General features: G+C 41.3%; 2 protein-coding genes and 1 long non-coding RNA gene across 4 annotated transcripts in view; 1 reads left to right on the top strand and 2 right to left on the bottom strand.

The window, feature by feature from the left end:
* srpk1b (SRSF protein kinase 1b) overlaps positions 1-7,252 on the bottom strand; it is a 59,623-nt gene extending 52,371 nt beyond the window's left edge. For both annotated transcript variants that reach the window (XM_010899047.4, XM_010899049.4), the window contains exons 1-2: positions 7,099-7,252; positions 6,352-6,406 (exon numbers count right to left, since the gene is read on the bottom strand). In XM_010899047.4, coding sequence (XP_010897349.1) covers positions 6,352-6,406; positions 7,099-7,111 — 68 coding nt within the window. In that variant the 5' untranslated portion in view covers positions 7,112-7,252. The remainder of the gene's footprint in view (positions 1-6,351; positions 6,407-7,098) is intronic.
* Positions 7,253-11,683: 4,431 nt separating this feature from the next.
* LOC105027120 lies at positions 11,684-23,394 on the top strand. Its single transcript, XM_010899051.4, has 4 exons — positions 11,684-11,906; positions 12,289-12,410; positions 13,863-14,081; positions 22,498-23,394. The coding sequence occupies exons 1-4, from the start codon at positions 11,798-11,800 to the stop codon at positions 22,516-22,518; spliced, it is 471 nt and encodes a 156-aa protein (XP_010897353.1). The 5' UTR covers positions 11,684-11,797; the 3' UTR covers positions 22,519-23,394.
* Positions 12,430-13,543, bottom strand: LOC105027119. The gene is made up of 3 exons (XR_829257.3): positions 13,486-13,543; positions 13,007-13,101; positions 12,430-12,750 (listed from the first exon to the last, which is right to left on the bottom strand). It is a non-coding gene; the product is annotated as an uncharacterized LOC105027119 (long non-coding RNA).
* Positions 23,395-26,268: the final 2,874 nt, after the last annotated feature.

The following is a 26,268-nucleotide window of genomic DNA, read 5'->3' as shown; positions in this document are numbered from 1 at the left end:
AATACTGTTCAATCACATTAAGAAGTGGAAAATTCAGGGATCTCGATACCAAGCCATGGTCAGGTAGACCAAGAAAAATTTCAGCCACAATCGGCAGACTTTTTTCAGGATACCAAGAAAAACACACCGGTAACCTCAGGAGAAATACAGGCTGCTCTGGAAAAAGACAGTGTGATTGTTTCAAGGAGCACAATACAACGATAACTGAACAAAAATGAGCTGCATGGCCAATTTGCCAGAAAGAAGATTTTACTGCGCCAATGCCACAAAAAACCTGGTTACAATATGCCCGACAACACCTTGACACGCCTCACATCCTCTGGCACACTGTAATTTGATTGACGAGACCAAAATACATGGTCACAATCATAAGCGCTACATTTGGAGAGGGGTCAACAAGGCTTATAGCGATCAGAATACCATCCCCACTGTGAAGCATGGTGGTGGCTCACTAATGTTTGGGGGGGGGGTGGGGGGGGGTGTTCTAAAGGCATCGGGAATCGTATGAAAATTGATAGGAAGATGAATGCAGACGTTATCGGAAAATACTGGAAGAGAATTCGCATTCTTCTGCACGAAAGATGCATATGGGACGCTCATGGATTGTCCAGCATGACAATGACCCTAAGCACAAGGCTAAGTTGACCCTCCAGTGGTTACAGCAGAAAAAGGTGAAGGTTCTGGAGTGGCCATCAGACTCCTGACCTTAACCTTTTCACGCGTGAGTTTCAAATATGCCTTAACGGCCCCCAGCGTGAGATTTTTTGCGCGTGAATTCAATACTCACTCAGAGTTCCAGAATTTGAATACATTTAATTCGCAGCTTGCAAAAACACCACGCTGCTTACTAGTTTATGCATCTATTTTTTTATTTCAATTATATTAGCAAACCTCTACCGGTAGTAACTGTTAAAAATTGATATTGAATAATTATTGACCATTTTTCGAAAGATTGCGGAGCGAAAGATACTGACACGCTTCACTTGTTGTATCAATAAAAAATATGCCATCTATCAGGCAATATGTACATCATTTATTTAGGTAATTATTAAGAAGCTCTCAGAAGTTTGACAAATTATGAATTCCGATTCTTGCATTTAGTAATGGACAAATGTGATCAGTGAAAAAATAGATTTTTGAAGATTACGTTGAGCTTTTTTTTCAACAAAAGTAGTGCTTTAATACTGTTTAAGTTTGCGCCATCGGTTCGCTACTAGATCTGCCAATTGAGCTATTGTGTGTGAACCCTACCAAAACAAACTGACTGGATTAATCCCACCTTAGATACATGCCTTGAGTGCCGTTCAGACAGTTGACATGAACCGTCACCTTGCCAGGTGAAGAACACAACACACATTGCATTGCAAGCTTCTCTTATTGACTCAAATTCAAAGAGCTGCAAAAGCTGGTTGATGTGTAACTGTAGCTAGCTAGCAAACTTCAGCTAATCGCTAGCTAACAAAGTGTGACCTGTAATTCAGTGCAGTGAAAATGAAGATGGTTCACGGTTCTAAATGTGTCTTATTGTATTGAGCTGTAGAAGTAAAAAAAAAAAAAATATATATATATATATATATATATATATACACACACATATATATATATATATATATATATATATACACACACACAACAGAATCCCTCTGATTTCCAAACACGAGCTGTAGTTATATCTGCATGATGTGTCACTGCTGAGCACTGGATCAACCTATTGTGAGGCAAAGGGTGGTGGGTCGCCATTATTTTAAACATAAAAATGCGCTATTAGGTGTCTATATCCAGCATAAGTGCTTTCATTGCGTGTTATTAATATTATTGAAATCATTGTTATTTTTGGTGATATATTGGGACAAATCATAGTTGTCCCCGGATAGCAAATCTGTCCGAAAGACTGGCAAATGTAAATGACTGTCAGGCCTCAGAGTTACTCACCTTTATCTTTGGTTTTTAAAAAAGCATAGCGGCACCCACAAACGGGTAACCTAACTTCTAAAAAGTTTTTACACTAGGATTTTGACCGGTTGTCAGCTCTTCCAGGAAATGGTAAGATGATTTATAGTCATCGCTAATATCATTCGTTTTCATGTATTATGTTTATTGTAGAAAAATATAACTGCTAGTGTTGGCTGCCTATTGGTACATAAGTAACCCTTCTTGCTACCTGGTTAATATCATAGTGTGGTCTTGAACCAATTACAATCAGGAAAGAAAGTTAGAAACACTGTTTGAGCTAAATGTGAGTATATAAAAGCGCAATCGGGCCAGCCATTGTTACGTCACTTGTACCTAGACGTTCTAATGGTGTGTTCTAAACAATACGTTCTAATCACACCGGTGTGATCGTACGCGTCAAAGGGTTAATCTCTGGGGAGATCTCAAATGTGCGGTTCATGCAAGACGACCAAAGACTTTGCATGAACTGGAGGCAATTCGCCAAGAAGAATGGGCAACTATATCACCAGCAGGAATTCAGGGCGTCATAGACAACTATTACAAAAGACTACATGCTGTCATTGATGCTGAAGGGGCAATACACAGCATTGAGTATTAAGGTTATGCAGACTTTTGAACAGGGGTCAGTTCATTTTTTCTTTGTTGCCATGTTTTGTTTTATGATTGTGCCATTCTGTTATGACCAACAGTTGAATGTGAATCCCATAAGAAATAAGACGTGTTTTGCCTGCTCACTCATGTTTCTTTACAAATGATACATATATTACCAACAACAAATACATATTCAGGCAAAATTTTATAATGTCGTAGGAAAGGAAAATGTCATTCGCAACATTATTTTTTGAAAAGAAACTGCTGGATCTTTTGTTTCCTTCCCACAAAATTGCAACGATTGTTGCAATACACGTCTAGTCCTGGCCCTAATGTCTAGTATTTCTTCCCTACCATAAACCGCTTTGCCTCACTTTCTTCTTTACTAATGGGGGTTTACACACACACACACACACACACACACACACACACACACACACACATACAAAATAGGTTATACAACAAGCAGTAGGAGCAGCTATACACAGAAGGACAGAAAGAGACAAAGAGAAACAAAGAGAAATCAGGAAGAGCTGGAGGAAGGGGCAGAGAGATGACAGAAGTGAGAGCGGCAGAGATGTAGGAACAAAAGAGTGAGATGAGAGAAAAATGGAGCAGAGAACCACTGCATTAGAAAAAAACTGCAGTAACGAAGAGTCCATTGCTCTGAATAATAGCCTACAAGCGGAACTGAATGTTTTTCTCTTCCCAATGATGTGCTACAGTGGTTAGGATTGGGAGGCAGGGAACAGATCAGTTCATAAATCAGTTGTTCTCAAACTGGGATACCAAGAGTGATACTCAATGGGTAAAGTATACCATCTAATTTTCAATAAGCTACAAAAGATAAATATAGATGTTTGACTTATTGCATTTTGTTACTCACATTAACCTACGAGACACAAAAGACTGTCTCAAAAATCATTCATATTGTGCTTAGGAACAACTTCACTGACCAATCACCAGGAATCCTTACTGGGGGAATACGTGCTCCAGGGCACAGAGCAGAAGGTACTTGATTTTAGTTTCTCTGTTTAATCCAAGACACAACCTTTGAAATACCTTAATGTCATGGGTAAAAAAAAATAAGTTAAGAAGCACTGGGATACATAATTTAAAGTTACAGAGATAATACAAGGGCAGCAGACTTCTGGTCTCAGTCTTCAATTGTAATATGGTGATTTGTGGCATTATGTAATGAATCACCTCACCCAAACAGCAAATTATAGTTGAACTGAGATAGCAAGAGAAGAAAACAGAGTTTGAAAACAAACGAAAAATTGACAATATCTGTTAGTCCAAAGTGATTAATGGACATGTGATAAGAGCAACCAGTTGTGCAAAAACAACACTGTAAATATGACTCATGTTCTGGCATATTTTCCCATGCCCTTCATAGAGGCAAAGTGAGAGGCAGGTAAAGAAGCAGACAGCTAAAGAGGAGAAATTGAAATATGTTAGAGAGAAAAAACTGCAGAGACATCACTTCACACCACAAACACATACAAAAACCTCATTAGTAACCTAACACCTTGCACTGGCATGTATTCTACATCACACACATAACCAATGTCCTCTTAAACTCCTAATCTTCACTTCCTTAGGTGCCCAGTGAAACAATATCGGTGAACAGCAGCAACCTAATTTACAACTAATTCATCAATAAATCAGCAGGACCAGAATCTCAAATCAGTCACACACTTGTACCTCAGGCCGGTGGCCACGTTGATAATGGCACTGTTGAGAGCCGATTCAGTCAAGGAGCCACATGGCCCACAGGAAGGGGGAGGTACAATCTGACTAACCTGGGAATGGGGTTCTGTTATGGGGCTCAATCTCCAAGCCACTCCCCTCTCTGGCTCTCTTCTGTGCCATGCCAGAACTAAACACACAGCACAGCTAATGCTAGTGAGCTATTAATGCAGGAGGGGGTGGGAGAGAAAGAAGGAATAGCCAAGATAATTGGGTCATCTAAGGATCAAACGCCAGATCTGCAAGACTGGAAAAGTGTGTGGTCAAACTTCAGTAGCCTTATGTAACAAAGTCCTCTGAGGACTCAGGCTCAGCCGTTTGAAGAGAAATGCACAAACATATAGAGCAGACACAATCCACTTCATAACTGTCCTGAACAAAACCATGTCTCTCTGGGACCTATCTATCTAATGATGCCTCCGTCGGTCAGCCAGCCCTCTATGTACAACAACACCCCTACAGGCCCAAGGAGTACAGCTATGCTATCACACTGGCAGCCAAAGCACAAGTGCAGTGGATAAGTGTGTGTGCAATAATGCCTCTGAGTGAGTGAGTAAATGTGTGTACTCAGAGGAATAGAGAGGGCTAATCGAGCAGACAAGCTCATCGATAATTGGCAGACTTTCAGCAAGAGGACTGTCTGTGTGAATCTGATGCTGTGGGTGTGCGTGTGTCGTTTTTCTCTAATTAGAGCTTCTTTAACCTAGCCCTGCAGTGACCTCAGTCAGAAGTCCTATCATCACACACAGGCATTCACTGAAATAATTTAACAGACTGGTCCAGTGTTGCTCACTTGGTAGAAAATGTTGCTTACAATGCCAGGTTTTAGAGTTCACCAGGAAGATAAAGTAGTATGAAAGTGTGTACACTTACTGCTGTAAGTGGCACTGGATTAGAGTTTGTTAGTATTGGAATACTAACTAATTATTTCAATACTAACAAACTCTAATCCAGTGCCACTTACAGCAGTAAGTGTATACACTTTCATATTAAGTAAGAGAGTATTCTTTTTTGCACAGAAACAAATACATTCAAATGAATATACCTTGTGCTTTTTCCAAATAAAATAAAATGTATAAGAATGTTTACATATCAAGACAATCTTACGTCCGTTTTATATGACGTGCGCTCACTCACGCGTTCGTTGTTTACCTAGGTGAATCATAGCCGCAGCCCTGTAGTAGCCCTCTACGAAAGGCTCAATATGTACAGTACTGTTACCAAGTGGATGCACTTCACTAATTCAAATAAATATGGAATTGTTATTTATGTATTTATAAATTACCGACGAAAGTGATTAGACTAATAAAATGTACGTGAAATTAGGCTGATGTTGAATCTGAATTCGGGTGGTAGTGATGTGCAGACTAGCAGGCTAGCTTCTCAAAAAGACACGGAGTTCATAAAAAATATTGTCGTAATATTCTGTTTGATAAAGGGCTTCATTTTCTGGCTACCACTGCTTCTCTCTGCGAGCTCGCACTTTTCTCACACAGACCGCCATTGTCAACGTTCTACGATAGTGCAGGTTAAAAGATGTACCGGTTACGATTTTAAAAATACCTGTTTTGAATATCCGAAAAAATGTACTATTCGAATAATACAATTATATCCACAGAACATCTATATTAAACATACAGGGACAAAGTAAACAGGATTAATATGAAATGTTCCTACAGTCATTAATTAGCAGTAACCGCAGCACTCAGGACACGTTACCTCCTACCCCTAAAGTAGTGAAGGGTAGCAGACATTCCTACAGCCCCTGCAAGAATTTAGCATCATTCATGGACAATTTTACCTTAACATGTAATTGAAAGTGAATGACACACTACACAAACCTGTGTGAATGAACTGAAACGACAAGAGCGTAAATGTAAGAGCATAATGAAAATCTTACTTCCAACCAAAGATTATCATCAAAAACGGCTAGAGTAGCTAAGAGACAGATAAGGTTGAAGGCAGTGCACGACTGCCCATGTGCTCCAATTCCGTCATGTATGCAGAGGACCACTCTCCACAATCCAGATAGGTTACAAAAAGGATAATACTCACTTTTTGCCGGGTTTTTTCGGTTTTGTCCTTTTCTTCCTGGCCTGGAGTGCAAGAACTGTCATGGGATAATTGATAAACGAAATTTACAATAGTATTCGCCAGACCTTTCACTTTCATAACAGTATTACCTAGCTATAGCGCCGTGGTGTAGCGAGATATCTACTTATTTGGTAACTGGCTAGCTAACGTTACAGCTAAACACCAAATAAGATGTTCACAAAGTGCAAAGCATGGCTTAGTGTAAGTGGCTGCACAGCTGCAATAGAATGAAGTTGGCTAGCTAACTTTAGCAGCTAATATAGCTAATGTTACCTTAGCTAGTACCTAGCAGGTGTTAAGATGCTGAAATTGGAAGACTTCGCTAACAACAAAATAGAGACATGTTTTACTCATTCTATTTAGCTACTAAAAGAAATGGGATAATGAATTATATGTTCATAAAATAATGCAAGATAAATTAGCATTGTGGCGCTCTTATATTTCGAAATATATTTTAGATGAGTGCACTGTGAAAATAGCAATGCTATCTAACTAGCTTTACAGCTCGGCTCTATCTAGCATATAGTGGCTAGTTTGCTACAAAGCGTGGTTCACTATTGTTCAATTCAGCACTAAACTGCACCACCTCAGTATTTATTAAAGTTATAAACAGTAAAATGCTCAAAGTCGATGGCTTCTGCGTGTTTCAACATTTCTGTGCTCATTCACTGATATTATTGATTTATCATCCCTATTCTTTGAAGTTACCTTTCCTTTCCATGCTGTATACTGGCCGGGGATGGGGTTCAAGCTGAAGTTGAGCGGTATATTTTTCGTGTAGCAGTCAGAGCGCAGGCGTCGCATAGAGATGGAACGAGAACTCCTCTGTGTTGCTGGACCATTCAGCAGAGATAGAATAAGGACCCAGATTGAACGCCGGATGTTACACCGAATTTCAAATGATGATTGTGAGAAGACTGCAGCGCCCGGCCTTACCCAACTGGACTCGTAACTCAGGTCTACGTTTAAAGTAGCTTCGACCACAACTAAATAAGCTAGATATTAGCTCATTTAGTTTGCCGAACGTTCGAAAGGCTGAGAGGAAAGTCCATTTTTGAAACCCATAAAAGCTCGGCAAAAACACTTTTCTCGCGAATAAAGCCATGTGTATAATCTCTATGGAGCCTAGTAACCATGTGAGGTTTCAATTTGTCACTCACTATAAAATAGTTTTTTTTCCCTCTAAGTAGGGTATTATAATAAATATATTCTCATTCCGAAGTTCCAAGATGTCATCTGCACTCTGAGTTTTGTTTATAATGTTAATATACAGCTCACTGCACCTTTTTCTTTCCAAAAAAGGTTTTGAGTGAGGAACAGAAAATTTAAATTAAGAGACCACTGCAAATTGAATGCTTCTGTTTCACTCAAAACTTTCCTTTTCAACTTATTGGGAAAGAAAAGAAAAAGGTGCAGTGGCCTCTGAATGTTTTCCAGAGCTGTATACAGTGGATTTAAAAAGTTTACACACACCTGTTAAAATGCCAGGTTCTTGTGATGTAAAAGAATGAGACAAAGATAAATCATGTTAGAACTTTTTCCACCTTTAATGTGACCTATAACGTGAACAATTCAATTGAAAAACAAACTGAAATCTTTGCGAAAACTCACTATAACCTGGTTCCATAAGTGTGCACATCCTTAAACTAATACTTTGTTGAAGCACCTTTTGATTTTATTATAGCACTCAGTCTTTTTGGGTAGAAGTCTATTAGCATGGCAAATCTTGACGTGGCAATATTTGCCCACTCTTCTTTGCAAAAGCACTCCAAATCTGTCAGATTTCGAGAACATCTCCTGTGCACAGCCCTCTTCAGATCACCCCACAGATGGTCAATTGTATTCATGTCTGGGCTCTGGCTGGGCCATTCCAAATCTTATTCTGGTGAAGCCATGCTTTTGTGGATTTGGATGTGTGCTTTGGGTCGTTGTCGTGCTGAATGGTGAACTTCCTCTTTATCTTCAGATTTCTAATGGACGCCTGAAGGTTTTGTGCCAAAATTGCCTGGTATTTGGAACTGTTCATAATTCCCTCCACCCTGACTAAGGCCCCTGTTCCAGCTGAAGAAAAACAGCCCCAAAGCATGATGCTGCCACCACCATGGTTCACTGTGGGTATGATGTTCTTTGGGGGATGTGCAGTGTTGTAATTGCGCCAAACATAACTTTTGGAATTATGGCCAAAAAGTTCAACCTTGGTTTCAGCAGACCATAACACATTTACCCACATGCTTTTGGGGGACTTGATGTTTGTGTTTGCAAACTTCAGCGGGGCTTGGATGTTTTTCTTTGTAAGAAAAGGCTTCCGTCTTCCCACCCTACCCCATAGCCTATTCACATGTAGTACACAGCCAGTACTTGCCAGAATTTCCTGCAGTTCCTTTATTGTTGCTGTAGGCCTCTTGGAAGCCTCCCTGACCAGTTTTCTTCTCGTCTTTTCATCAATTTTGGAGGGACGTCCAGTTCTTGGTAATGTCTCTGTTGTGCCATTTTTTCTCCAATTGATGATGACTTTCTGGTATATCCAATGCTTTGGAAATTATTTTGTACCCTTCTCCTGACTGATATCTTTCAACAATGAGATCCCTCTGATGCTTTGGAAGCTCTCTGTGGACCATGGCTTTTGCTCTGAGATGCAACTGAGAAAATCTCAGGAAAATCCAACTAGAACAGCTGAACTTTATTTGTGATTAATCAGAGTCACTTTAAATTGTGGCAGGTGTGTAATGTGTTTGAATGTGAATGGTTTATTCTGAACACAGCCACATCCCCAGTTATAAGAGGGTGTGCACACTTATGCAACCAGGTTAGTTGGATTTTCTCAGTTGCATTTCAGAGCAAAAGCCATGGTCCGTAGAGAGCTTCCAAAGCATCAGAGGGATCTTATTGTTGAAAGATATCAGTCAGGAGAAGGGTACAAAAGAATGTATTAAGCATTAGATATACCATGGAACATAATGAAGAAAGTAATCATTAAGTGGAGAAAAAATAAAGGTTTTTATTTTTCATTTTTCCCACTCGAAGATTTCAGTTTGAAATCGAATTTTTCACATTATAGGTCACATTGAAAGTGTAAAAAGTTCTGACATTATTTATCTTTGTCTCATTCTCTTACATCACAAGAACCTGGCATTTTCACAGGGGTGTGTATACTTTTTATATCTACTGTAAATAAAAACTAATAAAATAAAAAAATTTGAAACATTGCAGGATCTCATCTTCATCCGCTTATCCAGTATCGGGTCACGGAGACAGCAGCTCCAGCAGGGGACCCCAAACTTCCCTTTCCCGAGCCACATTTGCCAGCTCTGACTGGGGGATCCCGAGGCATTCCCAGGCCTTTGTCGAAATATAATCTCTCCACCTAGTCATGGGCCTACCCCGAGGTCTCCTCCCAGCTGGACATTGCAGGATATTTGGTATACAAATTTAAAGGTGTACCTTCTTACCAGAACACACCACACTTGTTTTTAGATCTCCAACTCATATGGATAGTCAGCTATTAAAAAAGGATTGTATATAAGGATAAATTCTTATAAAATCACTGAAATTGAAAATGGCAAAACTAAGGGGCATATTCTTGACAAGGAAGGTCAGTGAACAAAATTCAAGTGGTTTTAGAGGTCCATGTCATCTGGATTGGAAGCAATAAAAAATAGTGCATGTAATTTTAAAATAAAATAAAGATTATGAATTTGGAAAAAGCAAGAGATGTACCTTTCAGAAGAGAGGTAAAGAAATCCAACACACTTTTTTGTAGATATCTAACTCATATGGATAGTGAACTATTAAAAAATTGTTGTTTGGAAAGATAAATTCCTGTAAATTCCCCGAAAAGGAATATGGCAAATCTTAGGGGCGTACCCTTGACAAGGTAGGTCAGTGAGCAAAATGCAAGTGGTTTTAGAGGTCCATGTAATCTGGATTTGAATCTATTAAAAATAGTTAATGCAAATGATGTAATAGAGTTGTAATAATACATGTAATTTTGAAACAAAATACACAGTAATGAATTTGGAAAAAATAAGAGCTGTACCTTTCAGAAAAGAGGTAGAGGAACACAACACACTTGTTTGTAGATCTCTAACTCATATGGACAGTGAACTATAAAGAATAATATTATTTCAAAAGATAAATTCCTGTAAATTCACCGAAATGGAAAATGGCAAATCTAAGGGGGGGTACCCATGACAAGCTAGGTCAGTGAACAAAATTCAAGTTGTTTTAGAGGTCCATATCATCTGGATTGGAAGTTATTCAAAATAGTTCATGTGAATTAGGTAATAGAGTTGTAATAATGCATGCATTTCTAAAATGAAATATAGATAATGAATATTGATAAAAGAGGTAAAGGAACAGACCATAATTGTTTGTAGATCTCTTGTTCATATGGATATTAAGCTATTCAAAACGTATTGTATAGAAGGATCAATTCTGATATAATCACCAGGGCAGATCTAAAGGCAAATGACCAAAATACAAGTGGTTGTAGGTGCATATGCTATCTCTATAAGATTATATACAAAAAAAAATGAAATATATAAGGTTTAACAACCAAAATATATGTAGAAAATTATAGTTTTATTTAACAACACAAAAAGTGTTTGTACCTATGATTTCCCTTTACAGAGGCAGGTATTTTTAGGTTGACACAAAATAAAATATATTTTATTTGTCACATTTAATCACTGGTATAGCCATTTCATGATGGTCCCTAAACTACTGAACAGCAATATTTCACTGTCGTATTTGTATGATTTTTTTTGGAAGAGGTATTGACGATCAAACTCCGAATATCAAACATAAAACCAAATGTATCCCGGTATAGAGCTCTCCTTTTGCTGTCCTTCACTTTTTTGGGAAGAAAATACTATTTATTAAAAATCTTATTCGACGGCGAAATACAACGCAGCAGCTTTTGGGCATGGTACCAGTACTTTGACAATTTTGGGCCGTGGCCTTTCACACGTTTGCCGCGCTCGCATTCCCCCAAAAGGGGGCGTGGCCGTTCGGACGAGATGAAAGTGACGTATAGCTGCTCTCATCTATCCATGCTCATTGGGTATAACAGCTTTACCTTACTCTACTTAACACATGTTGCATCTATATTTTAAAACGTATATGCCTTTTTCCATTAATTGCTCTATGCATTCATTAGAAAACAATCTAAAAATGGCCAATCTTTACAATTTGCTTTCTTCAAAAGGAATTATACACAATGCAATATAGTGATACTGACGCTTTTATTTTGAAGGTTTCCGTATTACAATACGATTTTGACGTAGTCGTTAGTGCTGCTGGCGGGTTACCAGTCTAGGCGTTGCCGATGGTTCGCCTGGGACTATGTAGGCTGGTTTGTAAACCGTCGATTGCACTCGCTGCTTAGTGTCAACAGAATTATTCAAAAATGGCTCCCAATGCTATAGAACAACAAACGTATGAAATCGTTAGTTGTTTGTTTGACGATCAGAATGGAAGCGACTATAGGTGCGGAACCCTTCAGACCGATGGATTAGGTAAACCCATAATGTCATTTCTTTATCATTGTTGATTGACTTAAAACACAGTTACAGCGAACGGGCCTACATATTTAAAAAAAAAAAATTATCTTCAGAAATTAGGAGAATGGGAGAAAATAATTGGATACTAACATAGCTACAATGTTGTATGTTAACGCTAAATGCTCAGTGGTATTAGTTGGGGATGAGTTAATGTTGAAAGAAAGTCACTGATTAATCCCCAAACTAGGCTTAAATGAATGATTGATTCAGTATTTCTGCAATAGATTGCATGTCGTTTTCCACCCTAATGGTCGATTAGAAGAAGTCTTACTGGGAAGCCTCCACTTTAGTCGATACCAGTCATGTCAGTGTTAAAGACCAGCTCTGTGTGTTGCAGATGATGATGGTGACTTTGATCCAGTTGTAATAGCAGACAAACTGAAGGAGGTGGCTGACAACTTAGATTCTGAGTTTTTGAAGCCTCATATCAAAATTCTCCAAAAAGCAGCAGCTGAAAAGGTGAGACACACAATGAAAAATGAAATATGTGATGTCTGAATGAAACAATGTGCCTCGTTATCATTAAGGTCTATATATTTGGCTCCAGATTTTATTTTGCCAGTGTATGAAGGAAATGCATTTTGGCAAATATTAGAGTTCAAGGTGTTGCCCTGGCCTCCAAATTCCCTAGATCTCAATCAGATTGAGCATCTGTGAAATGTACTAGACCAAGTCAGATCAATGGCGGTTCCACCTCGCAACTTACTGGACCTGAAGTATCTGCTGCTCATGTCGTGGTGGCAGATGACCCCAGAAAGTGTCCTGTGGTTTGTAGAGTCTATGCCTTGGCGGGTCGGCGCTGTTTTGGCATTATGCAGAGGACCAACAGCATATTAGGCAGGTGGTCATAATGTTTCATCTCATCAGGGTATATGTAAAGCCAACTTTCATCAAGGTTCAACATGATATACAATTAGTTTCTCTTGGTTTCCTTTTATTGCAATATTTAAATGAATCCATTTGTATTTCAACTAATCATCCCTAGCTTCTGATTGGCTCATTCAGCCCCTGTAATAAAAATCACTGTGTCACTCTGAATAAAGCAGAGATCAAACCTTTTATTGTCCATGAAGTATTTTGTATTTTAGATTTCCTCTTGACAGGATTTTTGGGCTCCATGCCTTGTTTGACTCATTGTTCCATGCTACTCCTAAAAATGTAACCAAACATGTTTACCCTAACAAATTCAAATTGGGCATGTCTTTTTCCAAAAATAACCTTTCTCAGTTTCAACATTTAATATGTGGTCTTTGTACTATTTTCAATTAAACATAAGAGAAATTATCATTGCATTTAGTTTTAATTAGCATTTTACACTGTAACTGTACTTTGGAAACCGGGTTGTAAAACAAGGACAACCATAGCTTATCTTTGACACAATGACTTTGTCACTGAACGGCTGACTTTTGAGGGCCTGCCTCAAATCAGCTGATTCAAAGACTAGTAGTCAAATTTGCCCTAGCATGTTATTGTTTCTGGTTGGCTTGAAAGTTGTTTTACTTAAACAAAAGTTTGAACTACATTTCATACTTACCGTAAGTTAAGTCCAATTCTTGAGGCTTGGTTGTGACTCATAAGTCACTGTAGTTTCGTTTTCAGAAAAGGACTTTGGCTTGTCAGTAAATATTGTTAGGTTCTTTGAAAGCTACCTAGCTGCCTGATTACTTCACTACTCAAAAAATTTTGACTCAATAAAAGGGCCATTAAAGTATTTCTGTTTATGGTATCACTTATTTTCCTTCAATATATTCCTGTTTGTAGGAGTTTATTAGTCATAGCTTAGAAGCTATATTCTAACACAATGTAGTTTTAACTTAAGGTGTGCATTGTTAAATGGGCATCACTGTGCACAGAAGGTTTATCCCTTAAGTTTCTGGGTAACTTCCTGTTCCCACCCTTCCCTTCCTCTAGGCAGTGGAAGAGTTTGCGCGTAGTGTGGACTCCCTGTGTATGTCTCCTGTCGCCCAGAAAGCAGAGGTCGCCCTTGAATTTCAGATGCTGAAGGCTTCCATGGCTCTTGGTTTGTATGCGAGGAAGAACTGTCCTGAATTAAAGGACACCATCAAAATGGCCATGACAGCCTTCATCAACAACCGACTGGCAGGCTGGATTGGCCAGCAAGGAGGATGGGTGGGTACCAAATAAATACACAATATGTATACATTCTCAGTATTTTGGGGATGGTACACTTATGTCTACAGGGAATACAACTGGGACTGACTGGTTAAATCCGGTAGGCAGAACTGGTTAGACCACTTGTTGTAGGACTCGTATTGCTATAATGTCAAAGCTTTCATTTGTCTTGGTGATTTTGAACATACAACAGTGAGTTGACGACACAAGTAATCACCATCTGCATCTCGCTGAAAGACAAATTCAAGGCAGATGACATTTCTGCCTACAAATATATGCTCATCCTCTCACTCCCACAGAGGGGACTGTATTTAAATAAGTCTTTAAAAATGTCCTTTCTTTCTTAATGTAATCACAGCTGTGTCAAACAGTAGTGAGGAGGCAGTTATAAAATTGTGCTCAAAAGTTTGTATACCCTTGGAGAATGAGTGAGCAGGCAAAACACGTCTTTTATTTCCTGTGGGATTCATATTCAAATGTACAGTGGGGAAAACAAGTATTTGATACACTTCCGATTTTGCAGGTTTTCCTACTTACAAAGCATGTAGAGGTCTGTAATTTTTATCATCGGTACACTTCAACTGTGAGAGATGGAATCTAAATCCAGAAAATCACATTTTGTTATTTTTTTATAATTAATTTGCATTTTATTGCATCACATAATTATTTGATCACCTACCAACCAGTAAGAATTACGGCTCTCACAGACCTGTTAGTTTTTCTTTAAGAAGCCCTCCTGTTCTCCACTCATTACCTGTATTAACTGCACCTGTTTGAACTCGTTACCTGTATAAAACCTGTCTACACACACAAACAGACTCCAACCTCTCCACAATGGCCAAGACCAGAGAGCTGTGTAAGGACATCAGGGATAAAATTGTAGACCTGCACAAGGCTGGGATGGGCTACAGGACAATAGGCAAGCAGCTTGGTGAGAAGCCATCAACTGTTGGCGCAATTATTAGAAAATGGAAGAAGTTCAAGATGACGTCAATCTCCCTCGGTCTGGGGCTCCATGCAAGATCTCACACTCGTGGGGCATCAATGATCATGAGGAAGGTGAGGGATCAGCCCAGAACTACATGGCAGGACCTGGTCAATGACCTGAAGAGAGCTGGGACCACAGTCTCAAAGAAAACCATTAGTAACACACTACGCTGTCATGGATTAAAATCCTGCAGCACACGCAAGGTCCCCCTGCTCAAGCCAGCGCATGTGCAGGCCCGTCTCAAGTTTGCCAATGACCATCTGGATGATCCAGTGGAGGAATGGGAGAAGGTCATGTGGTCTGATGAGACAAAAATAGAGCTTTTTGGTCTAAACTCCACTCGCCGTGTTTGGAAGAAGAAGGATGAGTACAACCCCAAGAACACCATCCCAACCGTGAAGCATGGAGGTGGAAACATCATTCTTTGGGGATGCTTTTCTGCAAAGGGGACTGGACGACTGCACCGTATTGAGGGGAGGATGGATGGGGCCATGTATCGTGAAGATGGGTCGTGGCTGGGTCTTCCAGCATGACAACAACCCGAAACACACAGCCAGGGCAACTAAGGAGTGGCTCCGCAAGAAGCATCTCAGGGTCCTGGAGTGGCCTAGTCAGTCTCCAGACCTGAACCTTTGGAGGGAGCTGAAAGTACGTATTGCCCAGCGACAGCCCCGAAACCTGATGGATCTGGAGAAGGTCTGTATGGAGGAGTGGGCCAAAATCGCTGCTGCAGTGTGTGCAAACCTGGTCAAGAACTACAGGAAACGTATGATCTCTGTAATTGCAAACAAAGGTTTCTGTACCAAATATTAAGTTCTGCTTTTCTGATGTATCAAATACTTATGTCATGCATATAAAATGCAAATTAATTACTTAAAAATCATAATGTGATTTTCTGGAATTTTGTTTTAGATTCCACCACTCACAGTTGAAGAGTACCTATGATAAAAATTATAGACTTCTACATGCTTTCTAAGTGGGAAAATCTGCTAAATCGGCAGTGTGTCAAATACTTGTTCTCCCCACTGTAGGTCAACAGAATGGCATAAAACAAAACATGGCAACAAAGAAAAAAATGAACACACCCCTGTTCAAAGGTCTGCGTACCCATAGTTCTTAATAATGTGTATTGCCCCATTTAGCATCAAATACAGTGTGTAGTCTTTTGTAATAGTCCTTACAGGTGGTATAGCTGCCCATTTGTCTTGGCAAAATGCCTCCAGGTCATGCAAAGTCTTTGGTCGTCTTGCACAAACCGCACGTTTGAGATCTCCCCAGAGTGGCTTGATGAAGGTCAGGAGACTGTGATGGCCAGAACCTTCAACTTTTTCTGCTGTAACCACTGGAGGTTCAACTTGGCCTTGTACTTAGGGTCACTGTCATGCTGGAAAGTCTAAGGGCGTCCCATGTGCAGCTTTCATGCAGAAGTATGCAAATTATCTGCCAGTATTTTCTGATAACATCTGCATTCATCTTCCTGTCAATTTTCATACGATTCCGAATACCTTTAGAGCTCACACACCCTTCAAAAACATCAGTGTGTCACCACCATGCTTCACAGTGGAGATGATATTCTGTTCACTATGGACCTTGTTGACACTTCTTCAAACTTAATGCTTATGGTTGTGTCCATAAAGCTCTATTTTGGTCTCATCACTCAAAATTGGTGTGCTAGAAGCTGTGAGGCATGTCAAGGTGTTGTCGGGCATATGGTAACTGGACCTTTTTTTGGCATTGGCGCAGTAAAGGCTTCTTTCTGGCAACTCAATTGTGCAGCTCATTTTTGTTCAAGTATTGTTGTAATTTGCTCCTTGAAACAACCACACCGTCTTTTTCCAGAGCAGCCTGTATTTCTCCTGAAGTTACCTGTGGGTTTTTTTTTGTATCCCAAACAATTCTTCTGGAAGTTTTGGCTGAAATCTTTCTTGGTCTACCTGACCTTGGCTTGGTATCAGGAGATCCCAGAATTTTCCACTTCTTAATAAGTGATTGAACAGCACCGGATATCTTTTTATATCCTTTTCCATCTTTATAAAGTTCCATTACCTTGTTACACAGCTCTTTTGACAGTTCTTTTCTGCTCCCCATGGCTCAGTATCTAGCCTGCTCAGTGCATCCACGTGAGAGCTAACAAACTAATTGACTATTCATACACAGATGCTCATTGCAATTTAAAAAGCCACAGGTGTGGGAAATTCACCTTTAATTGCCATTTTCACCTGTGTGTGTCACCTTGTGTGTCTGTAACAAGGCCAAATATTCAAGGGTATGTAAACTTTTGATCAGGGCCATTTGGGTGATTTCTGTTATCAATGTGTTTTAAAAAGGAGCCAAACAACTATGTGATAATAAATGGCTTCATATGATCACTATCCTTAAATAAGGACCTCTCTGTATTTTGCTCCTTTCAACCTTCCCTCAACCCTGGTATCGTGCTCCTAACTCCATTCACTTGATGGATTGTGTTGCCTGGTGATTATTGGTAAATTTTTCTTTTTTTTGTCAAACAGTGATTGGCCTTTTCAGTTCTGGTTTCATCAGTTAATCACCAGGTAATCCTTTTCTTCATGCTGTCATAGTCAGCTGGCATGTCATATGCCTTTTACTCAGGTGTGGCTTTTGACTTGCCACTCTACAATAAAGCTCTGATTGATGTAGTGCTGCAGAAATGGATGTCCTTCTGGCAGTATCCCTGCAGAAAACCTCTGAAGCATGTTTAGAATACCCATTGGGTGCTTGGTCACCTCCATGACCAAGGCCTTTCTTGCCAGGTTACTTAGTTTGGCCGGACTGCCAGCTGGTTCCAAACTTTTTCCATTTCACAATGATGGAGCCATATGTGCTCCTGGGGACTTCATTTTATAACAATTTGTTTTCATAAACTTCAGAAAGCTATGCCTCAATTCTCAAAGGTATATGTAAGGTATATGTAGACTTCTTTGCTTGATTTTTGCTCTGACTTTGGGAAGTTTATATGGACAGGTGTGTCTTTATCAAAATCAACAAATTGAAGTTCCCTCATGTGGAATTCCATTAAGTGCTAAAGACTTCTAGAGGATGATCCAAGTACACAGGATGCATTAGAGCTTCATTTGGAGTGTCATGTCAAAGACTATAAATACTTATTTACTTTCCACTTAATAGAAGTGTACTACGGTCCTCTGATTATACTTGTGCCGTGCAAATTGCTATTCTTGTGTTATGGGAAGAATGTCAGAGTTTAACAGACACTGTTCTGGTTTAGAACTTGGAAACGGTTATATTCAGAAATAAGTAATGACATGATCGCTTTTGTTTAACCAACATTTTGTATTAATCCATTAAACGTCACCAAAATGCATAAGAAAATAAAATCACATTGCACAATGTGAACCTTTATTTTAATAGATCTCAAAGCAGGACTTTAGTTTCTAAATGAGCTGGTGAGGAAACTGAAAGTTCATTGTCATCCATAGCCAAAGTCCACTGTTGACATAAGCAGTCTGGTGGCATTTAGGATATCTTTTAGCCTTCTACTGAAATGATAAATATGATCACACTTCCTCAATTAAAATATGATGTCAGACACTAGATGTTGTGTTGCCAATCTTGAGTAGCCTGTTAGTGTCAGGACATGTTGAGATTTGTTCACCTTTTGTAGAAAGTAAATTTGCAGTTCAGTAACAGCAGAATTTCTTTCTGTGGGCTAACTAGAGACATATTTGGGGACCACTTTACCTGGGGACAAATCACCAAGTATGGGGACTGTTGCCAAAAAACAGGCAATGCTTATCTGGTCATCTCATAACAATCTACATGTCTGAAGTCAATTATTACTGTAGTTGTTAAAATAAATTGAATGAAGTGGGCTAGTATGACTATGGTAAGTATGCTAAATGCCAGACCTGTGGTGATGATGATGATAATGGTCAAAGTTATAGTTACAGAGAGACAGATTCATTCTAGAGCATGCGACAGTTCTTCATTCCTCCGCATTTGAGTGTAGTGATGGCGAGCTGTCTGTTGTGGCGAGCTGTCTGTTGTGGCGAGCTGTCTGTTGTGGCGAGCTGTCTGTTGTGGCGAGCTGTCTGTTGTGGCTCTGTTCATCTAAAAATGGCAGCTCATTTCGCTCCCAAAAGGCACATTGTTCAAATTAATTGAAAATCTATCAGGGAGCATTAAAATACAATATCCAAGCTAAAGCTCTGATATCTACCACGCACAACCTTGAGGCGGATGGGCTACAACAGCAGAAGACCCCACCGGGTACCACTCATCTCCACTACGAATAGGAAAAAGAGGCTACAATTTGCACGAGCTCACCAAAATTGGACAGTTGAAGACTGGAAGAATGTTGCCTGGTCTGATGAATCTCAATTTCTGTTGAGACATTCAGATGGTAGAGTCAGAATTTGGAGTAAACAGAATGAGAACATGGATCCATCATGCCTTGTTACCACTGTGCAGGCTGCTGGTGGTGGTGTAATGGTGTGGGGGATGTTTTCTTGGCACACTTTAGGCCCCTTAGTGCCAATTGGACATCGTTTAAAGGCCACAGCCTACCTGAGCATTGTTTCTGACCATGTCCATCCCTTTATGACCATCATGTACCCATCCTCTGATGGCTACTTCCAGCAGGATAATGCACCATGTCACAAAGCTGGAATCATTTCAAATTGGTTTCTTGAACATGACAATGAGTTCACTGAACTGAAATGGCCCCCACAGTCACCAGATCTCAACCCAATAGAGCATCTTTGGGATGTGGTGTAATGGGAGCTTCGTGCCCTGGATGTGCATCCCACAAATCTCCATCAATTGCGAGATGCTATCCTATCAATATTGGCTAACATTTCTAAAGAATGCTTTCAACACCTTGTTGAATCAATGCCACGTAGAATTAAGGCAGTTCTGAAGGCAAAGGGGGGTCAAACACAGTATTAGTATGGTGTTCCTAATAATCCTTTAGGTGAGTGTATGTCAGATTGTGACATGCAAGTGGGCAAAATGTTTACCTAATTATCAAGGGTGATTGGTGTTTGTGTAGAGAAATATTTTTTAGCTTATTAATAGAATCTGGAGAGTGAAAACGAATCACATTTCTGCTGCACATATCACACAATTCCAGCCCATGACCCCTCTGCATATTTTACTGTGACATTTAATGTTATTGATTATATTAAATAAGGCACATCATCTCTCCAACTCTCTATCATTGTGTAAAAAGGCATCAATAACTCAATTTTCTCAGGTCATTGTTTGTTTGCATTCTCCACTATTCAGAAACCAATGAGGACTTTGCCTTCGGCTGTAATAAGCCGATGTATTACTGTAGTTTTAGATGAATTACCTCAACCTCTGCAATGGAAGAAGTCTTAGCCTAGGTGCAAACCGGTTGTGTTAATGTTTCCCCATGGTACAGTATATTTTACATAATCACTACAAAACAGGTACCGCTCCCTAACAGAAATAATTATACTGCGTAGAGAATTTGATTCTACCTATGACGAAACAAGTGTATATATTCACCATAATTAATGCTTGACATGCTGCATGGAAATCAGTAGCAGCAGTTAAGTAGTTAGATACCAGATGATTTCGCTTACTGAACCTTTCTCACTGTAGATGATGATCCGTGACCTGCCAGCACACCATTATTAACACAAACATGTTCTCCTCGAAATATACCTAAAATACCATGAAAATGTCTCTCTCAGATTTTGAAAATATAAATTTTTCATGACTGATTCTGAATGAAATAAACTTTTGTAATTTGACAAATTGTAATTGCTTTTGCTATCCCATAAACACACAGCTGGATGCTACACATCAGCCTCTTCAGTGCTTCAGTGTCTTCCTCTTGCAAGCCCAGTAGTGGCTTGTGGTGTGGCACAATAGTGCTGTGCTGAAATGATTTTAGACCAGGGCTTCTTTCTCCAGTGAATAGCCCTGTTCTGCTGGGGACAGGGAGTGTGACATGCACTTTTCAGTGCCATCAGGACAATTGCAGGATAACACTTCGACCACCCTGTTGGGTGACATGTCACATGACCGGTAGAGGGGCTTTGTGTCATCAGAGTGCCCAAATACTTAAGTCATGCAATAAAATGCTAATTAGATTCCATCTCTCACAGTTGAAGTGTACCTATGATAAAAATTACAGACCTCTACATACTTTGTAAGTAGGAAACACTGCCGATTTTGAAGGTTATCAAATACTTGTTCTCCCCACTATATGTACAGTATTTTTTTATTGTATAATGGCAGTAGTGTCTCGAACCCATAACCTTCAGCTCCCCAGGCTTCCCGCTGCTCCAAATAAGAATATTCAGTTTGGAGGGGTGAGTAGTGGTCTTACCAAGGGTTCTATATTCTGTTTGGAGGGGTGAGTAATGGCCTTACCAAGGGCTCTATATTCCGTTTGGAGGGGTGAGTAGTGGTCTTACCAAGGGCTCTATATTCTGTTTGGAGGGGTGAGTAATGGCCTTACCAAGGGCTCTATATTCCGTTTGGAGGGGTGAGTAGTGGCCTTACCAAGGGCTCTATATTCTGTTTGGAGGGGTGAGTAGTGGCCTTACCAAGGGCTCTATATTCCGTTTGGAGGGGTGAGTAGTGGTCTTACCAAGGGTTCTACACTACCCCCACCAAACAGGAGAGCCAGTCCTCACGCTTCACTATATCAAGTCCCTCACAGAGACACGCCTCTCCGATAACCGATCCCACTCCTGACACCAGTGTAACAGCACTGGCGGGGAGGCTGAATCCGGGAATGGAGTCAAAGGTAGAGAGCACAGGGTAGAATGTATTAACCTAACACAGATCGCTGCTGGCCACTGTCTACGCCCTAAATCCTAACAATAGACGCTTTACCACTCTCTCAGGCCATCTCACAGGTACACGGTTCTCTGACACACACAGGGGTGGAGCCGAAAGTGACCTATGCCGACCAAAACCCCACTTTATAAAAGCTACGGCCTGAGAAACCTTGGTTTCCCCTGCTGGCACACCCCTGCAGTCCCAACAGGCTCCCCAGAGCTGTCTCCTCACAGTGGGATATCCCACCTGGATAAACAGCCCCGCCTACCTGTAAAACCCTGCCTTCTTAATAAAGAAATGAATGAACATGAACACATAATAATAGTAACTTAAAGGAAGGCACTATTCGAAAATATAGGGTTGCCATGTTATTATTCTGTGTATATACATATTATAATGTAAAATCAAAGTTAATTGTTATCTTTAGAAATAAATAAATTACTATTGCTCAAAGTCTTCTTTAGCATGGGTCAGTGCCTCAGGTTATACCTGTCAAACTATCAAATAACTACCTGCTTTGGGAGGCAGGCAGTCTGTGCCGTGAATTCACTTTTGTCTCATTAACCCATAATGTCTTCAATTTGGTTCCATAATAAATATTTTTTATGTTTCTGCTTGGTTGTTTTTCAGGAAAAAGTTTCTAACCTGTAAAACAATCTGAACATGGAGAAGATCTCATCGCGATCAAAGAAGAGGTTTCATCTCAGCTATGCATCTGCCAAATAGGTCTTCCATCCTCGTTCTCCTCTACAATACATTCCTGTTATCTTCCAGTGAAGCATTGAAATCTGTGCTATCTGGAGCAAATTGAGGCAGACTGTCAAAGGAATGTGCTGTTGGCTGTGCTTAGCACTGACTTCTTTGCATTCCTCTCCTTGATCCTTGAAGTAATGGACGCACTTAAAGTATCATTGAATAATTGGTATCATAACATACTACAATCATGGCCTTTTGTACTTAATGTCACATTGCCAAACAAGCAATATTTTATAGCTTTGAAGAAAACAATCAGGTATCGTCTTGGTATTAGTGTAGACACAGTGTAATAGCTTAGAAAACACTAATGCACATCCATCTAAAACGTTCTTATTTATAACTTTGACTTAGGTAGTTAAATACTACCCATGTGATAAAAAAAAAAGATTTAGCAATTTGACTGAGAACATATTTTTTGTTTGGAACAAAGGGTTAATTGCCTTGCTCAGGGACAGAACCACTGGTTTTTCACCTTGCTGGCTAAATGGGTTAAATCCAGTCGGATTTGCTGGGCTACTTGTGCCCCCTAAATGTTAATTACTATATGGCATTAGTATAAACAGCTCTCAAAGACCTTCTGAATGCATGGCTCTGCACAACTGCTGGTATAAAATACCTAAAAGTAAAGAATCAGTGAGAATGCTTCCCTTGATGTAAGTTTGATTACTTGAAATGTTGATTAGTTTGTACACATTATTTAATGTTCTTATCCTGATTCCCTTTTTGTTTGTTTAGCATAATAAAAGATATGACTGAGTATGTTACAGATTCTTCCAATTGCGTGCTAGCCTTTCTTGGAACAATGGACAAACTTACATTTTCCTTGACTCCTGTCAACCGAGAAGCTTAACGCATTTTCTTTGCCTGAACTAAATCATGATCATAATTACATTTTATCAGAATGATTTCAAATGTATTTTCAACAATAATAAAACACATCTGCAAACATAATACCCAAAAGAAATGAGGAAAGGTGAATACAATGGAGGAGCACAAATTATATGAATATATGCAAAGCTTTGTAATGGTGGTCACTGTTGCATATTGTGAATTAGTAGTAACACATTTACTTAGTAAATGCAGAACCCAAATCCTTTCTCTGCGTGTATCATTCTCTCCGAAATGTCCCCAATGACAGCAGACAGTTGCTTCGCTCTTTCCCTATATTTTACCTGACTACATGTAAAGACTGCCTACTGTATTTATGGTCTGTTTGAAGTGTATGCAACATACTGTACTTTAAGGGTTGTTATTTTATGTTTCTCAGGGAAGTAGTCAATCTTTCCTCAACCCTAAACGCTGAAAGAATGTCAAGCTTGGTGTTGATAATATCACTTGTTCTTACTTTAGTCACATTGTTTCATTACCAGCTTAGTAGCCTGACTTGATACCTTTTTGCATCAATTCTGAACCATAACATTGGGGTCATTATCCATCCAGGGGACTAACAATTTTCATTGTCATGTTCTTAGAGACAACTGCCACCTTAACGTGGTGGAGGGGTTTGAGTACCCGAGTGACCCTAGGAGCTATGTTGTCTGGGGCTATATGCCCCTGGTAGGGTCTCCCAAGGCAAACAGGTCTTAGGCGACGGGTCAGACTAAGAGCGGTTCAAACCCCCCTTAATGAAGAACAACATTATGAGTACCGTGACGTCGCCCGGTATGGCGCAGCCGGGGCCCCACCCTGGAGCCAGGCCCGGGGTTGGGGCTCGTATGCGAGCGCCTGGTGGCCGGGCCTTCCCCCATGGGGCCCGGCCGGGCTCAGCCCGAACGGGTGACATGGGGCCGCCCTCCCGTGGGCTCACCACCCACAGGAGGGACCATAAGGGGCCGGTGCGAAGAGGATCGGGCGGCAGTCGAAGGCAGGGGCCTAGACAACCCGATCTCTGGACACGGAAACTAGCTCTAGGGACGTGGAATGTCACCTCGCTGGCGGGGAAGGAGCCTGAGCTAGTGCGTGAGGTTGAGAGGTTCCGATTAGAGGTAGTCGGGATCACCTCTACGCACGGCTTGGGCTCTGGAACCACACTCCTTGAGAGAGGATGGACTCTTCACCACTCTGGAGTTGCCCATGGTGAGAGGCGGCGGGCTGGTGTGGGTTTGCTTATAGCTCCCCAGCTCTGCCGCCATGTGTTGGAGTTTACCCCGGTGAACGAGAGGGTCGTTTCCCTGCGCCTACGGGTCAGGGATCGGTCTCTCACTGTTGTTTGTGCCTACGGGCCGAACGGCAGTGCAGAGTACCCGACCTTCTTGGAGTCTCTGGGAGGGGTGCTGGAAAGTGCTCCGACTGGGGACTCTATTGTTCTACTGGGGGACTTCAACGCCCACGTGGGCAACGACAGTGACACCTGGAGGGGCGTGATTGGGAGGAACGGCCCCCCTGATCTGAACCCGAGTGGTGTTCAGTTATTGGACTTCTGTGCTAGTCACAGTTTGTCCATAACGAACACCATGTTCAAGCATAAGGGTGTCCATCAGTGCACGTGGCACCAGGACACCCTAGGCCGCAGGTCGATGATCGACTTTGTTGTCGTCTCATCTGACCTGCGGCCGTATGTCTTGGACACTCGGGTGAAGAGAGGGGCGGAGCTGTCAACTGATCACCACCTGGTGGTGAGTTGGATCCGATGGCGGGGGAGAAAGCTGGACAGACTCGGCAGGCCCAAGCGTACTGTAAGGGTCTGCTGGGAACGTCTGGCCGAGTCTCCTGTCAGAGAGATCTTTAACTCCCACCTCCGGCAGAGCTTCGACTGGATCCCGAGGGAGGTTGGAGATATTGAGTCCGAGTGGACCATGTTCTCCACCGCCATTGTCGAAGCGGCCGCTCGGAGCTGTGGCCGTAAGGTCTCCGGTGCCTGTCGAGGCGGCAATCCCCGAACCCGGTGGTGGACACCAGCAGTAAGGGATGCCGTTAAGCTGAAGAAGGAGTCCTATCAGGCCTGGTTGGCTTGTGGGACTCCTGACGCAGCTGACGGGTACCGACAGGCCAAGCGGGCTGCAGCCCGGGTGGTTGTGGAGGCAAAAACTCGGGCCTGGGAGGAGTTTGGTGAGGCCATGGAGAAGGACTATCGGCTGGCCTCGAAGAGATTCTGGCAAACCATCCGGCGCCTCAGGAGAGGGAAACAGTGCCCTACCAACGCTGTTTACAGTAGAGGTGGGCAGCTGTTGACCTCAACTGAGGATGTCGTCGGGCGGTGGAAGGAATACTTCGAGGATCTCCTCAATCCCGCTGTCACTTCTTCCATTGAGGAAGCAGAGGATGAGGGCTCAGAGGTGGACTCGTCCATCACCCGGGCTGAAGTCACTGAGGTGGTCAAGAAACTCCTCGGTGGCAAGGCACCGGGGGTGGATGAGATCCGCCCTGAGTACCTCAAGTCTCTGGATGTTGTGGGGCTGTCTTGGTTGACACGCCTGTGCAACATCGCGTGGCGGTCGGGGACAGTGCCTCTGGGATGGCAGACCGGGGTGGTGGTCCCTCTTTTTAAGAAGGGGGACCGGAGGGTGTGTTCCAACTATAGGGGGATCACACTTCTCAGCCTCCCCGGGAAAGTCTATGCCAGGGTACTGGAGAGGAGAATACGGCCGATAGTAGAACCTCGGATTCAGGAGGAACAGTGTGGTTTTCGTCCGGGCCGTGGAACAC

Source organism: Esox lucius, chromosome 17 (assembly GCF_011004845.1).
Source record: "Esox lucius isolate fEsoLuc1 chromosome 17, fEsoLuc1.pri, whole genome shotgun sequence".
Classification (NCBI taxonomy): Eukaryota; Metazoa; Chordata; class Actinopteri; order Esociformes; family Esocidae; genus Esox; species Esox lucius.
Note: the sequence above shows the minus strand (reverse complement) of the source record. Positions and strands in the feature narration are given on the sequence as shown.

Excerpts from the sequence above, each read along its gene's own strand:
- LOC105027120 (XM_010899051.4), top strand. The coding sequence starts at position 11,798 with ATGGCTCCCAATGCTATAGAACAACAAACGTATGAAATCGTTAGTTGT. Across the intron at positions 11,907-12,288 it reads CCTTCAGACCGATGGATTAG|ATGATGATGGTGACTTTGAT; the intron begins GTAAACCCATAA and ends TGTGTGTTGCAG. Across the intron at positions 14,082-22,497 it reads TTGGCCAGCAAGGAGGATGG|GAAAAAGTTTCTAACCTGTA; the intron begins GTGGGTACCAAA and ends GTTGTTTTTCAG.